At 57.5% G+C, this 23668-nt stretch overlaps 1 protein-coding gene across 1 annotated transcript in view; it reads right to left on the bottom strand.

Annotated features, from left to right (window-relative positions):
* Positions 1 to 4062: 4062 nt before the first annotated feature.
* The window catches only part of LOC123350011 (immunoglobulin superfamily member 1-like), a 127296-nt gene continuing 107690 nt past the window's right edge, over positions 4063 to 23668 (bottom strand). Inside the window, exons 20-23 of the mRNA XM_044988345.1 lie at positions 10399 to 10689; positions 6349 to 6639; positions 5147 to 5419; positions 4063 to 4580 (exon numbers count right to left, since the gene is read on the bottom strand). Of these exons, the coding sequence (XP_044844280.1) occupies positions 4576 to 4580; positions 5147 to 5419; positions 6349 to 6639; positions 10399 to 10689 (860 nt within the window). The 3' untranslated portion in view covers positions 4063 to 4575. The remainder of the gene's footprint in view (positions 4581 to 5146; positions 5420 to 6348; positions 6640 to 10398; positions 10690 to 23668) is intronic.

Genomic DNA, 23668 nt, shown 5'->3' with positions numbered 1-23668 from the left:
AAATGGTTGTTAACATCGCACGCCAACAGGCTCTGGACGCAAAGCTATGGAAAGTTAGCCCACTCCCCGGATTGCACCTGGGATCCTTCTGGCTACCCCGGACCTCGAGCCAGTGGGCTGGGGAGGGAGGGAAGCTATTGGGCACCAGAAGTAGTACCAAGTGGACTCCTCAAAAGCGGGTATGCTTATCCACGCCTGTTGCTCCAAAGCCCTGTAGCAAAGACATTTCACTAGACTCCTGTAGGTGTGATAAAATGAATAATGAGACCAAAGTGCTGTGTAATGGGCTCTGGGTGTGTGTTCATTCTTGGGGGAAAGTGTTTAAAAAGTGTTCGCAACCCACCAGTAGAGAAATGTAAAGGTAATGTAAGGACTGTGTTTGCCAATAATCACATTTACTATTTGCCACAGCCAAAAAAAGTCTCAGCTTCCTGTGCGCTCTGATCTAGCTGAGTTCTCTATCGGTCTTGGCATTGAACTGCAAACAGTTACCAATCGTCTGTTAAAAGGTAACATAGTTCCTAGACAAACCAGTGTGGGAAAGCGAACCATTCCTATTTGTGACAGACCCAGAGCAGCGGGATACAGGAGTCTGGTAGAGGGCAAATATACTGGTCACTGGATGAGGAGTTTTCTGTTCCCTGAGTGACCAGAGCAGGGGCTGCACTAGAGTAATCAGGAACCTGCTAGAACCAATTCAGGCTGATTAGATCACCTGCAGCCAATCAAGGCAGGCTAATCAGGGCACCTGGGTTTAAAAAGGAACTCACTCCAGTCAGGGATGGGGGAGCCAGAGGAGAGGAAGTGCGTGTGAGGAGCTGGGAGCAAGAGGCGCAAGGAGCTGAATGAGAGGGTGCTTCTGCTGCTGGAGGACTGAGGGGTACAAGTGTTATCAGACACCAGGAGGAAGGTCCTGTGGTGAGAATAAAGAAGGTGTTGGGAGGAGGCCATGGGGAAGTAGCCTGGGGAGTTGTAGCTGTCATGCAGCTGTACCAGGAGGCACTGTAGACAGCTGCAATCCACAGGGCCCTGGGCTGGAACCCGGAGTAGAGGGTGGGCCTGAATTCCCCCCAAACCTCCCAACTCCTGATCAGACACAGGAGGAGCTGACCCAGACTGTAGGGAAGATCACTGAGGTGAGCAAATCTACCAATAAGCACAGGACCCACCAAGGTAGAGGAGGAACTTTGTCACATATTACACGCGCAAATGGGGACACATTAAGAATTGCCACTGCCGAAAGACAGAACAGCTTACCACTGGTATAACAGCTCTTCTGGATGGTCTCCCACAACTACTGGCACACTAATGTTACTACTTCTAATTGTTTTTGGTTTTAAATTGTATGTGTTTAATTGCAATGTTTGGAATGTGCTGTTGGATAAAACAAATGTTTGCAAAGCTAGAGCCACTGGCCCAAATCACCTCCCGGTATTTTCTATTACACGGACTAAATAAGAAGTGATGCTGGCGATTAATAATCTTAGTGTCCAAAGGGGGATATGTAGGAGCAGGATTTTATAACGTCCCATAAGAATTAATGTATGATTTGATTTCATCCTGCTAGCCACCCTTTTTGAATAGCAGAACGAAATGACCCTCTGGGACTATAAGATTCTGGTTTCCCATATGCAAATTGGGCCCTCTCTAACTCTTTGTTTTAAGATTTAGTTAGTAAGAGACAGGATTCTCTATTGTGTCTATGTTAAGTAAATTAGAGAAACATTGAAGGCCTGGGTCTCCATGTAAATTGTCTTGGTTATTGATTGTAAAACTTAGCAAGGTTTAATTTGCAATGCCTTTTTGCTCGATATAAAATACTGCTGTTTGTACTCTCAATCTGTTTGTGTGGGTGCGGAACGTCTGCATCAGGAAAAGATAAGGTGTGAAGGCCATTGTTATAGCCAGAGTCAAGGAAGAAGGAGTAAAGAGACTTAAAGAACATCAAAGAATCATCAGGTGCTGCTTACTAGCCAGACGGCTGTTAAACTATCTGGCATCGCAGAGTGGATACATGCTTCACAGTGTAAGAATGCACCACCCCCAGCGAACCAATCACCACCTCAGGACCACGCAGAGTCAATTTTGACTCCAGAAGACGACGTAGAGGAACAGCTTGCAATACCTTATAATCTACGCTCTCGTAAGGGTTGCCAGAAGCAGACGACGACCCTAAAGCAAGGCCCAAGAAGAAGCAGCAGTGAGCCTAGCACCTGCTGCCTGCTGAATGTAAACCCGTGACTGCAGTTTCCTCAGTTGAGATTGTCAGAACCAGAAGGGCCCTGCCTCCAACATGCTCCTCTGGTGGCGCCTGTTCCTCGGCTGCTGGTTTCTTAAGGTCTGGGGAGTCCACATTGACAATTCTTTTATCCAGCAGCAAGTGTGGATAGCTCAGACCCTTAATATTTCTAAATGCTGGGTCTGCAGCCACATCCCAGCCCACTCGCAAACTGGGGTTCCTGTCCTGGCTATCCCACTCAATTCCCCAGACCTCACTGGAGGACCTCGTCCATTTAACACAATATGGAACAGCAATAACACTTGGGGGAATAATACACCATGCAAAAAGGCTCCTGAGGTTACAAGCAGGAGTTAAAATAATGGCAAATAAAACTGGAAAAAGTTTAAGAGCCCTGGCCAAAGAAAGAGGGGCGATCTGACAGGGGGCCCTCCAAAACAGTCAGGCATTGGACATAGTGCTGACGGCCAAAGGAGGGACCTGTGCTCTCACTGGAAAAGAATGTGGTGTCTATATACCTGACAACACCAACGAGGTAATAGATCGCGCTAGCCACTTAGAACAAATCGCACATCTTCCCCATGAAGAGCCGAGTTCTTTATGGAAGTGGCTAAGTAACCTGTTCAATTTCTCTGGCATAGGAAACTGGTTGCTTCAGGGAGCCCTGACTATCCCGTTTGGAATCCTAATAATTTTTTAATGTTTTTAGTTAGTCTCCTGTTGTATCCAAAATTGTGTAAGGCCCGCCACCCAGGTGACTGCCCCAGAACAGAGTGCTAATATCATGATTTGAAATATCGCTGCTAAACAAAGAGATAAAGAACGGTTAATATGTGGAACCCAGTAAATTGTTGGTCATGGCGTAGTGTGACCAAAAGGAGGGATTGTGAAAGTAGAATGAATGTAGTTTGGTTTATAGGTTTTAAGGGGACACAGAACCGGCACGGGACCCTGCTCCCTTCGAAAACCCCTGTTAGCAGCCCCTGCTCGCAAAGCTCCCTGGTCACTTGTGCGCTGCTTTAGAAAGCTCTGGCCTGTGTGAATGCCCCGCCCACTGATTAAGACTCAGCCAATTACCAGAGGCTTCTAGCTTTCAGACGTTCCTTTGTAGCTCACTGTCTCCAACTGCCAGCCACAGCACACGGTCCTTCAACCAACCAACCAACCAAACAGACTGACAAACACAAGCTCAGCACACAGGAAGTAACCCCCAAACACAAACAAACACACACTACAGACAGTCAGTCACTTACCCCAAGGATGCCGTATTTGCTCCTCCTTCACCTGGAGAACTCCCTTGCGAAACTCCCTGTTAGCAGCCTCTGGCCACAAAGCTTTAAAATTTAATGATTTTAAATATCACTGATAAACAAAGAAATAAAGAACAGTTAATATGTGGAACCTAGTAAATTGTTGGTCATGGCGTAGCGTGACCAAAAGGAGGGATTGTGAAAGTAGAATGAATTATATTGTAAAAATAAAAAGGATTAAAGAAATGCTGTATGTACCTTTAAGCAAAAGAGCTGAAATGTTAAAATACAGGTGTCAGGAAGAGGAACATTAAGGCATAAACAATGAGCTAATGGTGAAACATTAGCCGGAGATTGGTAAAAGTTGACAAGGAAATTAACTACGTATGTGTAGCCTCCGGTGAACTTGTCAGTTCTGCTTTCTTTGTAACCTTGTCAAGTTCGCTCCTTTTGATCTGTATAAATTGAGATAGTTTGTGTCTTGCATGGTGCTCACATTATCTGGGTGTAATTAGCAGAGCGCTGTGCTAATAAAACAGAGCGGTCTGACAAACTGTGAGTCCAGAGTCTGACTTTGACATTTTATTTAATTAATAAACATATTGAAAATGCTGTTTCTGTGAATTTGAATTTCCATCCAAACAGAGCTTGGACAAATCAGAAGTAAAAATCCATCATCATCATCTAGGAAATAAATGAATCATTTGCCATTTTCCAACATAATCAAAATGTAAAAATTAGACAGAAGAAATGTAAATTACTCCATAGAAAAGCTTAAATCAATGTGCACAGCTATAGTTTGCCATCATGATTAGCAACAGAAAAAGCACCAGATTTAGCGTAAAGACTCTATTGAGTTGCAAATTAACCGTTTTCATGGTTATCAACTAATGAGAATCAACCTATCATTAGGAAAATAACTAAAAAGTACAACATTAAAACCTCCTCACCCCCCTGTTGTAACCACTAGACCCCACTTCCCATCCCGAGCCGGGGAGAGAACCCAGGAGTCCTGAATCCTAGCGCAGGTAGATCAGGGTGGGGAGCAGAGCTGGGGTGTCATCTGCTCTGTCTCGGGGCTGGTCCTTATCCTGCACAGACACGAAGCAGATTTGTCCATGAGTCGACCCGGATCCCCATGTATCAGCGCTGCCCCTCAGCCCTACAGGGCAGCTGGGACGGGGGTGCGAGGGAGGACCCAGGAAAGAGTCCCTGCCCCCCACGCTCTGCCAGGGGGAGCCCGCCCCCCTCCAGCTGATGAGCCTGGATACCCTAGAAACAGGTCCCCGCCCCCTGCAGCTCAGCGCCCCCTAGTGCTGCCCAGGGGCTTTGGGGCCAGCTCTCCCTGCCAGGGGAGACGCCCCCTGCTGGGCCCCTGCCCCACCCCCTGGGTTTCCTTCCCCGTCTCCCATCCAAGCCGTGACCCCTTCCCAGCCCGGCTTAGCAGCGGGTTTAACCCTTCCCTCGCTGGGCGGGGCACTCACTTCCTCGGGTTTTCCTGTAGCAGAGGAAGGCCAGGAGGAGGAGGAGGAGGCCAAACGGGGCTGTATCAAGCCAGGGGGCGCTAACACTGACAGCCCGGACTCGCTCTGAGACCCCTGCGAGGGTCTGGCTGGGGGTGGGGCTGGGAACGGGGACGCCGAGCCGGGCCCCTCACCTCTCACCACCAGCTCCACGGAGTCGCTCCACTCGGTGAATGGCTCCGATCTGTGGTGATGGGAGCAGCTGTAGTTCCCGCCCTGCTCCCGCTGAATGTTGTTGATGGGAAACACAAACGCCAACCTCTCCGTATCCACGTGTGCAACATGGCGTCTACCTTTATTCAGCTCGAACCTCACACCCGGGCGCAGCCCCTGACACCGGACGGACACAGATCCCCCCAGGGAGACGTTCCCGCTGGGGCTGATGGAGGGCTTGGGCAGAGTGGGCTCTGGGAGCACAAGGAGACAGGCCGTGAGACGCAGACCCTGGGCGGGGAGGGGCCGACACGGTGACCCAGCCACCGGCCCCCACCCAGCACAGCTCCCCATTGAGTGCTGGGCCTCCAGGGGAGTGGGGAGGGCCGGCTGGGCAGCCCCTAGGCCCCAAAAACTCTGTGTGTCCCCCGAGATGGGGCCCTGGAGCCAGGGATCCCCCAACCTTCGGACTGAAATCTCCAGTGGCTGCTGCTCCCCTCAGTGACTCCATCCCCCATGCGTGGTGGGTGGACCCCCCTTTCCGGGAGGCTGGCCCTGCAGCCCCCCCCACACACACACACACTGCACAAGGCCCCGCTTCTAGTGGCAGGAGCCCTGAGTGCCCCTCGCCACCTCCTCCCCCGGCCAGAGAACCCCCGGGCAGGCCGGAACCCCGAGACAGCCCCCCACCCAGACTGCCAGAGGACCCCTGGCACAGCCCCAGGACCGGGTCAGCCACAGCCAGACAACCGACCTGAGCCCCAGCCTGGCCAGCCCCAGCAGCCCGAGTCATGCCAGCGAGCCCGAGTGACCCCAGCCCCCGGCTGGCTGGCCAGCCCCAGCCCAGTCCCGGGTCAGCCACAGCCGCCCAACCAACCCGAGCCCCAGTCATGCCATGCCAAGCAGCCCCAGCGGCGCCAGCCAGCCCGGGTGACCCCAGCCCCTGGCCCCGGCCAGCTGGCCAACCACAGCCCAGCGTCCCTCGGCAGCGGCTCCAGCCAGGGAAGGCAGAGCTTTCCCTGGACTATTATACACCCCATCCACGTCGTCCCCGCTCCCCGGCCGGGCGTGCCGTCTGCTGGGCCCAGGGCTTAGGGCACAGCCTGGCTGTGAGCGTCCTAGCAGCATGGAGCCCGCCACGAGGGTCTGACTGGGAGCCGGGACGTGGAGCCGGGCCCCTCACCTGTTACCTCCAGCTCCACGGGGTCGCTGGGCTGTGAGGAGATGAAGGGCTCTGACCGGGGCCGGTAGCTGCAGTTGTAGCTCCCTCCGTGTTGCCGGCCCACGCTGGGGATGCGGAACTCGGACACGTTCCCAGCAGTGTCCATGTGTCGCTGCGCGTTCAGGTCTCCAGCCTTGTGCAGGAAGAACCTCACGTCCCGGCGCTGCCCCTCACACCGGATGGTGACGTCTGCCTCTGTGGGGGTGACCCCGGTGGGGCTCAGGGAGATGGAGGGTCTGGGTAAACTGGGATCTGCGCACAGGAGACAGGCTGTGAGAGCCAGACTCAGGCATCCACCCAGCCCCAGCCTCCTCGCCCAGCTCCAGCCACGGGCAGATCAAGGGCCCCCGGGGCAGAGATTCTCTCCCAGATCCCAGAGTTTCCACCACCCAGAATCCCGGCCCTGCGAGATGGGCTCCCAGCCCCACAGACATGGAGCCGCGGCTCCGTAGTGCTTGAGACCCTCATATGCCCATGTGTGACCCCTGCCTCATTCACTGCATCCAGCCCCGGAAACACAGAGCGACTCACAGGCTGGTCTCTGGTGCCCGGCACTGCCCAGCACCACAGGCCCCGAGCCACACACAAGAAGGGAGTCAGCCTCCCATTCTACAGAGCAGGAAACTGAGGCACAGACAGATTCACTTTCCTCACTGAGCTCCCAGGGGCAGGGACTCTCTCTTCACTCTGTGTTTATGCAGCGCCTGGCACAACAGGGTCCTGATCATACCGTGGGCACTACATGCTCCCCAAAACAAGGGATCCAGCGCTATTGAGGCCAGGGTTTGCAGAGGTCTCCACTAACTCTGGGTGTCTCGGTTTGTGGGTGTTCAGCCTGAGATCCCTGGAGATTGAGGCCCCCCCACCATGAAGGACACTTTTGGAAACCAAGACGTGCTCCCATAACACAGAGTCTGTGGCTGCTCCAGGAGCTGGTCTAGATCTCCTGGGTCCCAGACCAGCACCGTGTCCACCAAACCACTGATTCTCCTGCAGCCCCTGCCTCATTCAGCCCCAGCCGGGGCAATGCCTGGGGCGGGCGCTGGAGAACAGAGGAGTTGGGATCACGGGATTAAATAGCAACTCACGGTTCATACGAACTGGGGACAGCGTTAAAGTAGCCTCCAGGGCTGCTGCTCCCCCTTGGCTGGGGAACCCCCAGTGACTCTGTCCCCATTCCCCGGCCAGGCGTCCCCTCTGCGGGGTCAGGGCTCAGGGCAGAGCCTGGCTCTGAGTGTCCCATTGGCACCGAGTCCCCGTGAGGGTCTGGCTGGGGGTGGGGCTGGGAACGGGGACTCCGAGCTGGGCCCCTCACCTCTCACTACCAGCTCCACGGGGTCGCTGGGCAGTGAGGAGACGAAGGGCTCTGACGGGGGCCGGTAGCTGCAGCTGTAGCTCCCTCCGTGCTGCCGGCCCACGCTGGGGATGCGGAACTCGGACACGTTCCCAGCAGTGTCCATCTGTTGCTGTGGGTTCAGGTCTCCAGCCTTGTGCAGGAAGAACCTCACGTCCCGGCGCTGCCCCTCACACCGGATGGTGACGTCTGCCCCTGGGGCGATGACCCCAGTGGGGTTCAGAGAGATGGAGGGTCTGGGTAAGCTGGGATCTGCGCACAGGAGACAGGCCGTGAGTTCCAGACCCAGGCACCCACCGAGCCCCGGCCTCCTCGCCCAGCTCCAGCCACGGGCAGATCCAAGAGCCCCCGGGGCAGAGATTCTCTCCCAGATCCCAGAGTTCCCCCCACCCAGAATCCCAGCCCTGCGAGCTGGGCTCCCAGCCCCACAGATACTGAGCCGCAGCTCCCTAGTGCTTGATACCTTCATATGCCCATGTGTAGCCCCTACCTCATTCACTGCATCCAGCCCCCCGAGCACAGAGCGACTCACGGGCTGGTCTCTGCTGCCCGGCACCGCCCAGCACCATAGGCCCCGAGCCGCACACAAGAAGGGAGTCAGCCTCCCATTCTACAGAGCGGGAAACTGAGGCACAGACAGATTCAATTTCCTCACTGAGCTCCCAGGGGCAGGGACTCTCTCTTCAATCTGTGTTTATGCAGCACCTGGCACAACAGGGTCCTGATCATAGCGTGGGACCTACATGCTCCCCCAGCACAAGGGATCCAGCGCTATTGAGGCAGCGTTTGCAGAGGTCTCCACTAACTGTGGGTGTCTCGGATTCTGGGTGTTCAGCCTGAGATACCTGAACATTGAGGCTCCCCCACCATGAAGGACACTTTTGGAAACCAAGACGTGCTCCCATCACACAGAGTCTGTGGCTGCTCCAGGAGCTGGGCCAGATCTCCTGGGTCCCAGCCCAGCACCGTGTCCACCAAACCACTGATTCTCCTGCAGCCCCTGCCTCATTCAGCCCCAGCCGGGGCACTGCCTGGGATGGGCGCTGGAGAACAGAGGAGTTGGGATCACGGGATTAAATAGCAACTCACGGATCATACGAACTGGGTACAGCATTAAAGTAGCCTCCAGGGCTGCTGCTCCCCCTTGGCTGGGGAACCCCCCAGTGACTCCGTCCCCACTCCCCGGCCAGGCGTCCCCTCTGCGGGGTCAGGGCTCAGGGCAGAGCCTGGCTCTGAGTGTCCCATTGGCACCGAGTCCCCGTGAGGGTATGGCTGGGGGTGGGGCTGGGAACGGGGATGCCGAGCTGGGCCCCTCACCTCTCACCACCAGCTCCACGGGGTCGCTGGGCAGCGAGGACACGAAGGGCTCTGACCGGGGCCGGTAGCTGCAGCTGTAGCTCCCTCCGTGCTGCCGGCCCACGCTGGGGATGCGGAACTCGGACACGTTCCCAGCAGTGTCCATCTGTTGCTGTGGGTTCAGGTCTCCAGCCTTATGCAGGAAGAACCTCACGTCCCGGCGCTGCCCCTCACACCGGATGGTGACGTTTGCCCCTGGGGCGGTGACCCCAGTGGGGCTCAGAGAGATGGAGGGTCTGGGTAAGCTGGGATCTGCGCACAGGAGACAGGCCGTGAGAGCCAGACCCGGGCACTCACCCAGCCCCAGCCTCCTCGCCCAGCTCCAGCCACGGGCAGATCCAGGGGCCCCCGGGGCAGAGATTCTCTCCCAGATCCCAGAGTTCCCCCCACCCAGAATCCCAGCCCTGCGAGCTGTGCTCCCAGCCCTACATACACTGAGCCGCAGCTCCGTAGTGCTTGAGACCATCATATACCCATGTGTGGCCCCTGCCTCATTCACTGCATCCAGCCCCCTGAGCACAGAGCGACTCACGGGCTGGTCTCTGCTGCCCGGCACCGCCCAGTACCACAGGCCCCGAGCCACACACAAGAAGGGAGTCAGCCTCCCATTCTACAGAGTGGGAAACTGAGGCACAGACAGATTCATTGTCCTCACTGAGCTCCCAGGGGCAGGGACTGTCTCTTCACTCTGTGTTTATGCAGCGCCTGGCACAATGGGGCCCTGATCATGGCGAGGGCCCTATATGCTCCCCCAGCACAAGGGATCCAGCGCTATTGAGGCCAGGGTTTGCAGAGGTCTCCACTAACTGTGGGCGTCTCATTTTGTGGGTGTTCAGCCTGAGATCCCTGAACATTGAGGCCCCCCCACCATGAAGGACACTTTTGGCTACCAAGACGTGCTCCCATCACACAGAGTCTGTGGCTGCTCCAGGAGCTGGTCCAGATCTTCTGGGTCCCAGCCCAGCGCCGTGTCCACCAAACCACTGATTCTCCTGCAACCCCTGCCTCATTCAGCCCCAGCCGGGGCACTGCAGAACAGAGGGGTTGGGATCACGGGATTAAATAGCAACTCACGGTTCATACAAACTGGGGACAGCGTTAAAGTAGCCTCCAGGGCTGCTGCTCCCCCTTGGCTGGGGAACCCCCAGTGACTCCGTCCCCATTCCCCGGCCAGGCGTCCCCTCTGCGGGGTCAGGGCTCAGGGCAGAGCCTGGCTCTGAGTGCCCCATTGGCACCGAGTCCCCGTGAGGGTCTGGCTGGGGGTGGGGCTGGGAACGGGGACGCCGAGCTGGGCCCCTCACCTCTCACTACCAGCTCCACGGGGTCGCTGGGCAGCGAGGAGACGAAGGGCTCTGACCGGGGCCGGTAGCTGCAGCTGTAGCTCCCTCCGTGCTGCCGGCCCACGCTGGGGATGCGGAACTCGGACAAGTTTCCAGCAGTGTCCATGTGTTGCTGTGGGTTCAGCTCTCCAGCCTTGTGCAGGAAGAACCTCACGTCCCGGCGCTGCCCCTCACACCGGATGGTGACGTCTGCCTCTGTGGGGGTGACCCCAGTGGGGCTCAGAGAGATGGAGGGTCTGGGTAAGCTGGGATCTGCGCACAGGAGACAGGCTGTCAGAGCCAGACCCAGGCACCCACCCAGCCCCGGCCTCCTCGCCCAGCTCCAGCCACGGGCAGATGCAAGGGCCCCCGGGGCAGAGATTCTCTCCCAGATCCCAGAGTTCTCCCCACCCAGAATCCCAGCCCTGCGAGCTGGGCTCCCAGCCCCACAGACACTGAGCCGCAGCTCCCTAGTGCTTGATACTTTCATATGCCCATGTGTAGCCCCTACCTCATTCACTGCATCCAGCCCCCCGAGCACAGAGCGACTCACGGGCTGGTCTCTGCTGCCCGGCACCGCCCAGCACCACAGGCCCCGAGCCGCACACAAGAAGGGAGTCAGCCTCCCATTCTACAGAGCGGGAGACTGAGGCACAGACAGATTCAATTTCCTCACTGAGCTCCCAGGGGCAGGGACTCTCTCTTCAATCTGTGTTTATGCAGCACCTGGCACAACAGGGCCCTGATCATAGCGGGGGACCTACATGCTCCCTCAGCACAAGGGATCCAGCGCTATTGAGGCAGCCCTTGCAGAGGTCTCCACTAACTGTGGGCGTCTCGGTTTGTGGGTGTTCAGCCTGAGATCCCTGAACATTGAGGCCCCCCACCATGAAGGACACTTTTGGAAACCAAGACGTGCTCCCATCACACAGAGTCTGTGGCTGCTCCAGGAGCTGGTCCAGATCTCCTGGGTCCAAGCCCAGCACCGTGTCCACCAAACCACTGATTCTCCTGCAGCCCCTGCCTCATTCAGCCCCGGCCGGGGCACTGCCTGGGGCGGGCGCTGGAGAACAGAGGAGTTGGGATCACGGGATTAAATAGCAACTCACGGTTCATACGAACTGGGGACAGCGTTAAAGTAGCCTCCAGGGCTGCTGCTCCCCCTTGACTGGGGAACCCCCCAGTGACTCCGTCCCCGTTCCCCAGCCGGGCGTCCCCTCTGCGGTGTCAGGGCTCAGGGCAGAGCCTGGCTCTGAGTGTCCCATTGGCACCGAGTCCCCGTGAGGGTCTGGCTGGGGGGTGGGGCTGGGAATGGGGACGCCGAGCTGGGCCTCTCACCTCTCACCACCAGCTCCACGGGGTCGCTGGGCAGCGAGGAGACGAAGGGCTCTGACCGGGGCCGGTAGCTGCAGCTGTAGCTCCCTCCATGCTGCCGGCCCACGCTGGGGATGCGGAACTCGGACACGTTCCCAGCAGTGTCGATCTGTTGCTGTGGGTTCAGGTCTCCAGCCTTGTGCAGGAAGAACCTCACGTCCCGGCGCTGCCCCTCACACCGGATGGTGACGTCTGCCCCTGGGGCGGTGACCCCAGTGGGGCTCAGAGAGATGGAGGGTCTGGGTAAGCTGGGATCTGCGCACAGGAGACAGGCAGTGAGAGCCAGACCCGGGCACCCACCCAGCCCCAGCCTCCTCGCCCAGCTCCAGCCACGGGCAGATCCAGGGGCCCCCGGAGCAGAGATTCTCTCCCAGATCCCAGAGTTCCCCCCACCCAGAATCCCAGCCCTGCGAGCTGGGCTCCCAGCTCTACATACACTGAGCCGCGGCTCCGTAGTGCTTGAGACCCTCATATACCCATGTGTGGCCCCTGCCTCATTCACTGCATCCAGCCCACTTAGGACAGAGCGACTCACGGGCTGGTCTCTGGTTCCCGGCACCGCCCAGCACCACAGGCCCCGAGCCACACACAAGAAGGGAGTCAGCCTCCCATTCTACAGAGCGGGAAACTGAGGCACAGACAGATTCATTGTCCTCACTGAGCTCCCAGGGGCAGGGACTGTCTCTTCACTCTGTGTTTATGCAGCGCCTGGCACAACAGGGCCCTGATCATGGCGAGGGCCCTATATGCTCCCCCAACACAAGGGATCCAGCGCTATTGAGGCCAGGGTTTGCAGAGGTCTCCACTAACTGTGGGCGTCTCATTTTGTGGGTGTTCAGCCTGAGATCCCTGAACATTGATGCTCCCCCACCATGAAGGACAGTTTTGGAAACCAAGACGTGCTCCCATCACACAGAGTCTGTGGCTGCTCCAGGAGCTGGTGCAGATATTCTGGGTCCCAGCCCAGCGCCGTGTCCACCAAACCACTGATTCTCCTGCAGCCCCTGCCTCATACAGCCCCAGCCGGGGCACTGCAGAACGGAGGAGTTGGGATCACGGGATTAAATTGCAACTCACGGATCATAGGAACTGGGGACAGCGTTAAAGTAGCCTCCAGGGCTGCTGCTCCCCCTTGGCTGGGGAACCCCCAGTGACTCCGTCCCCACTCCCCGGCCAGGCGTCCCCTCTGCGGGGTCAGGGCTCAGGGCAGAGCCTGGCTCTGAGTGTCCCATTGGCACCGAGTCCCCGTGAGGGTCTGGCTGGGGGTGGGGCTGGGAACGGGGACGCCGAGCCGGGCCCCTCACCTCTCACTACCAGCTGCACGGGGTCGCTGGGCAGCGAGGAGACGAAGAGCTCTGACCGGGGCCGGTAGCTGCAGCTGTAGCTCCCTCCGTGCTGCCGGCCCACGCTGGGGATGCGGAACTCGGACACGTTCCCAGCAGTGTCCATCTGTTGCTGTGGGTTCAGGTCTCCAGCCTTGTGCAGGAAGAACCTCACGTCCCGGCGCTGCCCCTCACACCGGATGGTGACGTCTGCCCCTGGGGCGGTGACCCCAGTGGGGCTCAGAGAGATGGAGGGTCTGGGTAAGCTGGGATCTGCGCACAGGAGACAGGCCGTGAGAGCCAGACCCGGGCACCCATCCAGCCCCAGCCTCCTCGCCCAGCTCCAGCCACGGGCAGATCCAAGGGCCCCCGTGGCAGAGATTCTCTCCCAGATCCCAGAGTTCTCCCCACCCAGAATCCCAGCCCTGCGAGCTGGGCTCCCAGCCCCACAGACACTGAGCCGCAACTCCCTAGTGCTTGATACCTTCATATGCCCATGTGTAGCCCCTACCCCATTCACTGCATCCAGCCCCCCGAGCACAGAGCGACTCACGGGCTGGTCTCTGGTGCCCGGCACCGCCCAGCCCCACAGGCTCCGAGCCGCACACAAGAAGGGAGTCAGCCTCCCATTCTACAGAGCGGGAAACTGAGGCACAGACAGATTCATTGTCCTCACTGAGCTCCCAGGGGCAGGGACTGTCTCTTCACTCTGTGTTTATGCATCGCCTGGCACAACGGGGCCCTGATCATGGTGAGGGCCCTATATGCTCCCCCAGCACAAGGGATCCAGCGCTATTGAGGCCACGGTTTGCAGAGGTCTCCACTAACGGTGGGCGTCTCAGTTTGTGGGTGTTCAGCCTGAGATCCCTGAACATTGAGGCTCCCCCACCATGAAGGACACTTTTGGAAACCAAGACGTGCTCCCATCACACAGAGTCTGTGGCTGCTCCAGGAGCTGGTCCAGATCTCCTGGGTCCCAGACCAGCACCGTGTCCACCAAACCACTGATTCTCCTGCAGCCCTGCCTCATTCAGCCCCAGCCGGGGCACTGCCTGGGGCGGGGCATGGAGAACAGAGGAGTTGGGATCACGGGATTAAATAGCAACTCGTGGTTCATACGAACTGGTGACAGCATTAAAGTAGCCTCCAGGGCTGCTGCTCCCCCCTGGCTGGGGAACCCCCAGTGACTCCGTCCCCACTCCCCGGCCAGGCGTCCCCTCTGCAGGGTCAGGGCTCAGGGCAGAGCCTGGCTCTGAGTGCCCTATTGGCACCGAGTCCCCGTGAGGGTCTGGCTGGGGGTGGGGCTGGGAACGGGGACGCCAAGCTGGGCCCCTCACCTCTCACCACCAGCTCCACGGGGTCGCTGGGCAGCGAGGAGACGAAGGGCTCTGACCGGGGCCGGTAGCTGCAGCTGTAGCTCCCTCCGTGCTGCCGGCCCACGCTGGGGATGCGGAACTCGGACACGTTCCCAGCAGTGTCCAACTGTTGCTGTGGGTTCAAGTCTCCAGCCTTGTGCAGGAAGAACCTCACGTCCCGGCGCTGCCCCTCACACCGGATGGTGACGTCTGCCCCTGGGGCAGTGACCCCAGTGGGGCTCAGAGAGATGGAGGGTCTGGGTAAGCTGGGATCTGCGCACAGGAGACAGGCCGTGAGAGCCAGACCCGGGCACCCACCCAGCCCCAGCCTCCTCGCCCAGCTCCAGCCACGGGCAGATCCAGGGGCCCCCGGGGCAGAGATTCTCTCCCAGATCCCAGACTTCCCCCCACCCAGAATCCCAGCCCTGCGAGCTGGGCTCCCAGCCCCACAGACACTGAGCCGCAGCTCCCTAGTGCTTGATACCCTCATATGCCCATGTGTGGCCCCTGCCTCATTCACTGCATCCAGCCCCCTGAGCACAGAGCGACTCACGGGCTGGTCTCTGGTGCCCGGCACCGCCCAGCACCACAGGCCCCGAGCCGCACACAAGAAGGGTGTCAGCCTCCCATTCTACAGAGCGGGAAACTGAGGCACAGACAGATTCACTTTCCTCACTGACTCTCCTCCAGCCCCTGCCTCATTCAGCCCCAGCCGGTGCACTGCCTTGGGCGGGGCCTGGAGAACAGAGGGGTTGGGATCATGGGATTAAATAGCAACTCATGGTTTATACAAACTGGGGACAGCGTTAAAGTAGCCTCCAGGGCTGCTGCTCCCCGCTGGCTGGGGAACCCCCCAGTGACTCCGTCCCCACTCCCCAGCCAGGCGTCCCCTCTGCGGGGTCAGGGCTTAGGGCACAGCCTGGCTCTGAGTGTCCTAGCAGCCTGGAGCCTCCCGCGAGGGTCTGGCTGGGAGTGGGGAAGCCAAGCTGGGCCCCTCACCTGCTACCACCAGCTGCACCGTGTCGCTGGGCTGCGAGGAGACGAAGGGCTCTGACCGGGGCCGGTAGCTGCAGCTGTAGCTCCCTCCGTGCTGCCGGCCCACGCTGGGGATGCGGAACTCGGCCCCATCCCCAGCAGGGCCCATGTGTTGCTGTGGGTTCCGGTCTCCAGCCTTGTGCACAAAGAACCTCACGTCCCGGCGCTGCCCCTGACACCGGATGGTGACGTCTGCCCCTGAGGCCACGACCCCAGTGGGGCTCAGAGAGATGGAGGGTCTGGGTAAGCCGGGATCTGCGCACAGGAGACAGGCTGTGAGACCCAGACCCAGGCACCCACCCAGCCCCGGCCTCCGCAGCCGGCCCCAGCCACGAGCTGATCCAGGGGCCCCCAGGCAGAGATTCTCTCCCAGATCCCAGAGTTTCCCCCACCCAGAATCCCGGCCCTGCATGCTTCGCACTGAGGCCCCCACACCATGAAGGACACTTTTGGAAACCAAGACGTGCTCCCATCACACAGAGTCTGTGGCTGCTCCAGGAGCTGGTCCAGATCTCCTGGGTCCCAGACCAGCACCGTGTCCACCAAACCACTGATTCTCCTGCAGCCCCTGCCTCATTCAGCCCCAGCCGGGGCACTGCCTGGGGCCGGGCCTGGAGAACAGAGGAGTTGGGATCACGGGATTAAATAGCAACTCATGGTTCATACAAACTGGGGACAGCGTTAAAGTAGCCTCCAGGGCTGCTGCTTCCCCCTGGCTCGGGAACCCCCCAGTGACTCCGTCCCCGCTCCCCAGCCGGGCGTCCCCTTTGTGGGGTCAGGGCTCAGGGCAGAGCCTGGCTCTGAGCGTCCCATTGGCACCGAGTCCCCGTGAGGGTCTGGCTGGGGGTGGGGCTGGGAACGGGGATGCTGAGCCGGGCCCCTCACCTCTCACTACCAGCTCCACGGGGTCGCTGGGGTCTGACATCGTGATCGGCTCTGATTTGCTGCGATAGGAGCAGTTGTAGTTCCCGCCGTCCTCCCGGCGCACGTTGTTGATGAGAAACAGAGCCTGTGAGTCCGAATCCACACTTTGGATGTGGCGTCCATCTTTATTCAGCAAGAATTGCACATCCTGGTGCTGCCCCTTACACCAGATGCTCACGGATCCCCCCAAGGAAACCCCCTCGCTGGGGATCCCAGTGATGGTGGGTTTGGGGTAGCTGGGCTCTGCAGTGGGAAGCAGACAGGCCGTGAGACGCAGACCCCGGGCGGGGAGGGGCCGACACGACGACCCAGCCACCCGCCCCTCCCCAGCACAGCTCCCGACTGAGTACTGGGTTTCCAGGGGAGTGGGGAGGGGCCGGCTGAGCAACCCCTGGGCCCCTAGCTCTCTGGGTGTCCCCCGAGATGGGGAGTGTCCCCCTGGGAAAGGCCCCCTGCTCCGCAGCTCCCCCGGGGACAGGGATCCCCCCTCCCTCAATCTCCAGTGGCTGCTGCTCCCCCCAGTGACTCCATCCCCCATGGGCGGTGGGTGGACCCCACTTTCCGGGAGGCTGGCCCTGCAGCCCCCCCCCCCCACACACACACACACACTGCACAAGGCCCCGCTTCTAGTGGCAGGAGCCCTGAGTGCCCCTCGCCACCCCGTCCCCCGGCCGAAGAAACCTCGGCCAGCCAGCACCCCACGACAGCCCCCCTCCCCCGTCGCCAGAGTGCCCCTGGCACAGCCCCAGTCCCCAGTCAGCCCCAGCCAGCCAACCGACTCCAGTTCCAGCCGTGCGATGCTGAGCAGCTCCTGCTACGTTTTTCAACCCGGGTGACCACAGCCTTGTGCTAGGCCAGAGCAGCCCCAGACCCCGGCCTTTTTCTGCCCCAAATCTCCAGGGGCTGCTTCTCCCCTCTGGCTGGGGAACCCCCAAGTGACTCCATCCCCGCTCCCTGGCCAGGGGTCCCCTCTGCTGGGCCCCTGGATCAGGGCAAAGCCTGGCTCTGAGCGTCCCATCGGTGCACCCCGCTCCCCCCTACCGCCGCCCCACCGTCCCAATTCAGTCCATCTGTCATTCGGCCTCTCTAGGAGTCTGTCCCCTACCAGGGTTGGCACTGCCTGCCCGTGGGGCTCTGGGGCAGGGGGTTCACCCAGACGTAGCTCAGGGCCCGGCTGCATGGGAGATCACCTGCCACCACCACCGCCGGCCTGAGGCCAGCCAGGGAGCCTGAGCCATGGGCCCGATGCAGCTCTGCCCCCCGTCCCAGGGTTGGAAATAGAGTCTGTGACTGGCAGGAAACTCACAAGACCCACCATTCCCCAGGCCTTGGTGGGGAAGCTGTGAGTGCAGGGGAGGGAGCTGTTGGGGGTGGATCTGGGGGCAGGGGAGGATCTGGGGGGTTTTCCCCCATGGCTGCACTAACCGTGAATGTTTCAGTTCCCAGAGGGGATCTAGAGTGGGGGGTTTCTTGGGGTTTTCTGTGGTTTCCAGTGGGTTGCATGGACAGGGGGTGGGAGTCAGTGTCCCTGGGTGTTACTGGTTTAAGGAGGGGAGGGGAGAGGGAGTTTGTTGTTACAGAGGACCGGAGAGAGACTCGAGACCCCGGCCGATGGCCTGGAGGATGGAGACCCCAGTGACTGGTGACCTGGTGACCCGGAGGCCCAGATCAGGAGTCACAGCTGATTCTGGCCAGTGGGAGGACAATGGGCTGCAGAGAGAGGACCCCAGTGACCTGACCAGCCGGTTTCAGCCAGAGGAGGGCTGAGAGGAGAGGAGACCCAGGCCTTCCTGTTTACGACCCTGTTTACCTGGAGAGAAGACAATGGACAGAGGAGGCCTGGGGCTGGTGATATCAGATGCCCAGCTGGGAAGAAGGGGGGCTCTGGGCTGGAGAGGGGGGGCAGGCAGAGCCCACCTGGCTGCAGGGGAGACTGGGATGTGCTGGGCTGAGGGAGGCCAGGCCTGAGGCCCGGAGAGTTTCCTGTGCTGTGCTCAACTCTCAATAAATCCTCCTGTTTTATGTTGGCTGAGAGTCGCTCCGGGCTAGAAAGCAGGGTGGCATTATCCCCTTCGGGGGTGAGGAGGCCCGGGGGATCCAGAGCGCGTGGGCTGAGAGACAGGGGCGCTAAGGCTCAGAGAGGTGCAGCTCCGGGAGGTCGAGGGGCCTGACCCCAAGAGAGAGAGGACCCCGAGAAGGGCTGTCGCTCTGAAAGGGGTACCCCCCACGGACCGCACGGGGCCAAGAGTGGGCACGATCTGTGAGTCCATGACAGAAATAAATCCACATGTCGCCCCCAACCCCGATCCTCACAGCTAGGGGTGGGGAGTGGGAGAGGACATTGAACGAGGGGACAGTCCCCGTCTGCTTCATCAGACCCCACAAGCCTGATTCGGCTCCTAGTTATTCCCTAGCAGGGCCGGGACGGGTCTGAGCTCACAGGGGGAGTTTGGGTTGAGTTTGGGGGAAGGTTCAGGGCTCAGTTCCTCTTTTCCCCACCCCATGCATCCCCTCCCCCGTCCTTGATGTTATCGTCCTCCCCACAAACTGATACTCACGTCCCCACACCCTGCTGTGCCCGGCCAGCCAGCAGCCTGGAGAGGAGACGGCTCGTTAATAACCAGATCCCAGGGCAACTGGATCCTACACCCTAGTCTCAGACCCCCAACCCCAAACCACGGGCACATGCCCTGGCGTCAGTTTCCCTGCATGGACACATGCCCTGGACTCAGATTCTGCCACCCCCCCACTGCCCATGGACACATGCCCTGGTCTCAGATCCGACCCCCCATGGGCACACGCCCTGGTCTCAGATCCCACCCCCCACGATGGGCACACGCCCTGGTCTCAGATCCCACCCCCCCTGGGCACACGCCCTGGTCTCAGATCCCTCCCCCCATGGGCACACGCCCTGGGTTTATTCAATACTCACCGAGAAGGAGGACGGTGAGAGCAGATGCCATGATGAGGGCAGCGAGGGGCCCCTCAGCGCTGCCACCAACACCCCGGTGCCCAGCTCCACCGAACCCCAAATGAGGAACTCAGCTGGTGGCTCCAGTTACAGGAAGTCGACGATGTGTCGTCTCTTCCTGTGTCCATCACACATTGTCCCTAATCTGCAGGCGAAATCTAGAACAGCCAAAGCAAGCAGAGGTCCCTGCAAAACCCAGGAAACCCTGGGCCCCTCAGCCTGGCCACGCATCAGGCAGCTCCCAGCTTTTCTATGTCTCTGTGGGGACTCGGGAAAGGTCACTGCGATGCAGCAGTGAGTGGGGAGCATTGACCTGGGAATGTTGCAGGGGAGTTTTACTGGGACTGTGTGTGCAATGGGAGACTTTCCTTGAGGGAAGATACCTGAGCACGTAACATGAGAGCCCAGGATCGGGGGTTGGGGCCAGGTGACACCTTCTGCCCGGGAAACTGGACAAAGGCTGGAGGAGGAACCAGGAGGAAGGGGTGTGAGACAGCTGGACGAGGTTTCAGTTTGGAGCTGGCTGGGGAAATGGAGGGAACCCCAGAATTGATCCCAGCAATTACAGACCAGTAAGTCTAACGTTAGTACTGGGTAAATTAGTTGAAAGAATAGTAAAGAATAAAATTGTCAGACACATAGAAGATCATAAATTGTTGGGCAAAAGTCAACATGGTTTCTGTAAAGGGAAATTATGTCTTACTAATCTATTAGAGTTCTCTGAAGAGGTCAACAAACATGTGGACAAGGGGGATCCAGTGGACATAGTGTACTTAGATTTCCAAAAAGCCTTTGACAAGGTCCCTCACCAAAGGCTCTTACTTAAATTAAGTTGTCATGGGATAAGAGGGAAGGTCCTTTCATGGATTGAGAATTGGTTAAAAGACAGGGGACAAAGGGAAGGAATAAATGGTAAATTCTCAGAATGGAGAGGGGCAACTAGTGGTGTTCCCCAAGGGTCAGTCCTAGGACCAATCCTATTCAACTTATTCATAAATGATCTGGAGAAAGGGATAAACAGTGAGGTGGCAAAGTTTGCAGATGATACTAAGCTGCTTAAGATAGTTAAGACCAAAGCAGCCTGTGAAGAACTTCAAAAAGATCTCACAAAACTAAGTGATTGGGCAAGAAAATGGCAAATGAAATTTAATGTGGATAAATGTAAGGTAATGTACATTGGAAAAAATAACCCCAACTATACATACAATATGATGGGGGCTAATTTAGCTACAACGAGTCAGGAAAAAGATCTTGGAGTCATCGTGGACAGTTCTCTGAAGATGTCCATGCAGTGTGCAGAGGCGGTCAAAAAAGCAAACAGGATGTTAGGCATCATTAAAAAGGGGATAGAGAATAAGATGGAGAATATCTTATTGTCCTTATATAAATCCATGGTACGCCCACATCTTGAATACTGCGTACAGATGTGGCCCCCTCATCTCAAAAAAAGATATTCTAGCACTAGAAAAGGTTCAGAGAGGGCAACTAAAATGATTAGGGGTTAGGAACGGGTCCTATATTAGGAGAGATTAAAGAGACTAGCACTTTCCAGCTTGGAAAAGAGGAGAATAAGGGGGGATATGACAGAGGTCTATAAAATCATGAGTGATGTGGAGAAAGTGAATAAGGAAAAGTGATTTACTTGTTCCCATAACACAAGAACTAGGGGCCACCAAATGAAATTAATGGGCAGGAGGTTTAAAACAAAAAAAAGGAAGTTCTTCTTCACACCCGCAGAGACCCTGCCCCGAGCTGGAGGAGACACTGTCAGTGGTTATGTGGCCAGGCCCCTAGAGAGGGACGTGCCACAGGCTTGTTTATATAGACATCCCATCTCCCCTCAAATCCCCGTCCTCTCTGCCCCTGTCCTGTCCCCCCTCAACCCCCGCTCCCTGCACAAACCTCCGCCCATCTCCCCCTCATCCCTGTCCCCCCAACCCCACACTGTGCTCTCCCATCTCCCCTCCAACACCCATCCCCTTTCTGTCTCCATGTTATATCCTTGGGGGCAGCCGGTTTAGGAAGAAATCACTTGAGGCCAGAGGGCAGACAGCTAACAAAACTACCATTTTATTTACAGACACAGAGCTCACCCAACTGGCCGAAACCGGCTGAGCTATCCCCTAATAATCTAACTCAGTTGCCATAGGAACAAAAACCGTGACAACCAAATACACAACATATTCCTCCCCCCCTAATAAGAACATCCCCTAAATAAAACACACACTAGACTAGAGAAGGAGGGTAGACTGCCTCCATTCCCAGCTAAACTCTGGGGATTATTTTGCCCCATAACCGTGGGTTCGCCCTAGCTAAAGATCCAGCCGATGAGGAGGCCTTCTGTCTCTAGGTGGATTACGGCAAACTTCTGGTGTTGTTGCACCCGAAAGTACCATGGGCTCTGGGTCCGCAGCACGAACAGGTGAGGAGGTGGTATCAGCTCGTGCTGGGCAAAGGGGTATCTCAGCCGCTGGCAGTAATGGAGGAGAACAGTCAGAAACAGGTGATTTGTGATTCGGTGTCTCACCAGAAGTGGTGAAGTCAGACCACTCAACTGCAGATGTGTCCTGAGGACTGGCATGACCTGGCAACAGCTGATCTAATGTCGCCGCCAGGTAAGATTCTCTGCAGTCCGGACTGTGTAGGAAACAGGTCCTGTTTGAGTGATGACTGTGGCCGGGACCCATTTAGCTCTGGAAGTATAATTCCGAGCCAAAACTGGCTGTCCCGGGCTAAAGGTTCGCTCTTTTGCTCTGGGTGCCCGTCTCATAACTTGATTTTGCTGCTGATGTTGCACAATTTGTCGGGGTTCAGAAGGTTTCAGCAGATCAAAGCAAGTGCGCAGCTGTCGTCCCATCATCAGAAAGGCCGGAGATGCGTGGGTCGTAGCATGAGGTGTGTTTCTGTAGGAAAGTAAAAAGGTATCCAGACGCTTTTGAATGGAGTGTTGTCCCCTTGCTGATTTCAAAGCGTGTTTCATTGTCTGCACAAATCTTTCAGCTAATCCGCTGGTGGATGGATGATATGGTGCTGACGTGATGTGGTGTATCCCGTTTGCATTCATAAAATTTTGAAACTCCTGAGAGACGAACTGCGGTCCGTTGTCGCTCACAAGTTGTTCTGGCAGACCAAAACGACTAAAGAGTCCTCGTAGTTTTTGGATAGTACTCTCTGCAGAAGTGGACTGCATTACAGAGACTTCTGGCCATTTAGAATGGGCATCTACTGCCACCAAGAACATGCTTCCTTCAAGGGGGCCGGCGAAGTCAACGTGAATACGTTGCCATGGGTTTTCAGGCCAGTCCCATGGGTGTAGGGGTGCCCACTGGGGTGCATTCCTCACACCCTGACATGACATACAAGCTTTTGCCTTCTCTTCAATAGCACTGTCCAATCCAGGCCACCAAAAATAGCTTTGTGCAATTTCCTTCATGCGCACTATTCCACAGTGACCGGAACGTAGCTGTTCTAACATCTGTGATCTCAGTGGTGGTGGAATAATGACACGTCTCCCCCACAACAAACAACCAGATTGGACCGATAACTCTGACCTCCTGGACATATAGGTAACAAGGTCGGGTGAGACTGGAGAGGTTTGCGTCGAGATTTTCCATGCATCACCAGGTCCATAACTTGGGACAATACTGGGTCAACGCGAGTTGCCTTCTTTATCTGAGTAGCAGTGATGGGTGTATTCTCTACCTGTTCAAAGTAGAAGATTTCCTTTTGGGCACTATCTTGATGTTTGACTGGCAAAGGCATTGCCGTGCAGAGTGGATTTCCGATATTTGATTTCATATGTGTGTGCTGAAAGTAACAATGCCCAACGTTGCATACGACTAGCAGCTAATGGGGGAATGCCTGTGTAGGGTCCAAAAATTGACGTCAGAGGTCAATGGTCAGTGAGACTGGAGAGGTCGGGTGAGACTGGAGAGGTTTGCGTCGAGATTTTCCATGCATCACCAGGTCCATAACTTGGGACAATACTGGGTCAACGCGAGTTGCCTTCTTTATCTGAGTAGCAGTGATGGGTGTATTCTCTACCTGTTCAAAGTAGAAGATTTCCTTTTGGGCACTATCTTGATGTTTGACTGGCAAAGGCATTGCCGTGCAGAGTGGATTTCCGATATTTGATTTCATATGTGTGTGCTGAAAGTAACAATGCCCAACGTTGCATACGACTAGCAGCTAATGGGGGAATGCCTGTGTAGGGTCCAAAAATTGACGTCAGAGGTCAATGGTCAGTGAGAAGAGTAAACTTTCGCCCAAAC

This window comes from Mauremys mutica, chromosome 15 (assembly GCF_020497125.1).
Source record: "Mauremys mutica isolate MM-2020 ecotype Southern chromosome 15, ASM2049712v1, whole genome shotgun sequence".
NCBI classification, from domain to species: domain Eukaryota; kingdom Metazoa; phylum Chordata; order Testudines; family Geoemydidae; genus Mauremys; species Mauremys mutica.
Note: the sequence above shows the minus strand (reverse complement) of the source record. Positions and strands in the feature narration are given on the sequence as shown.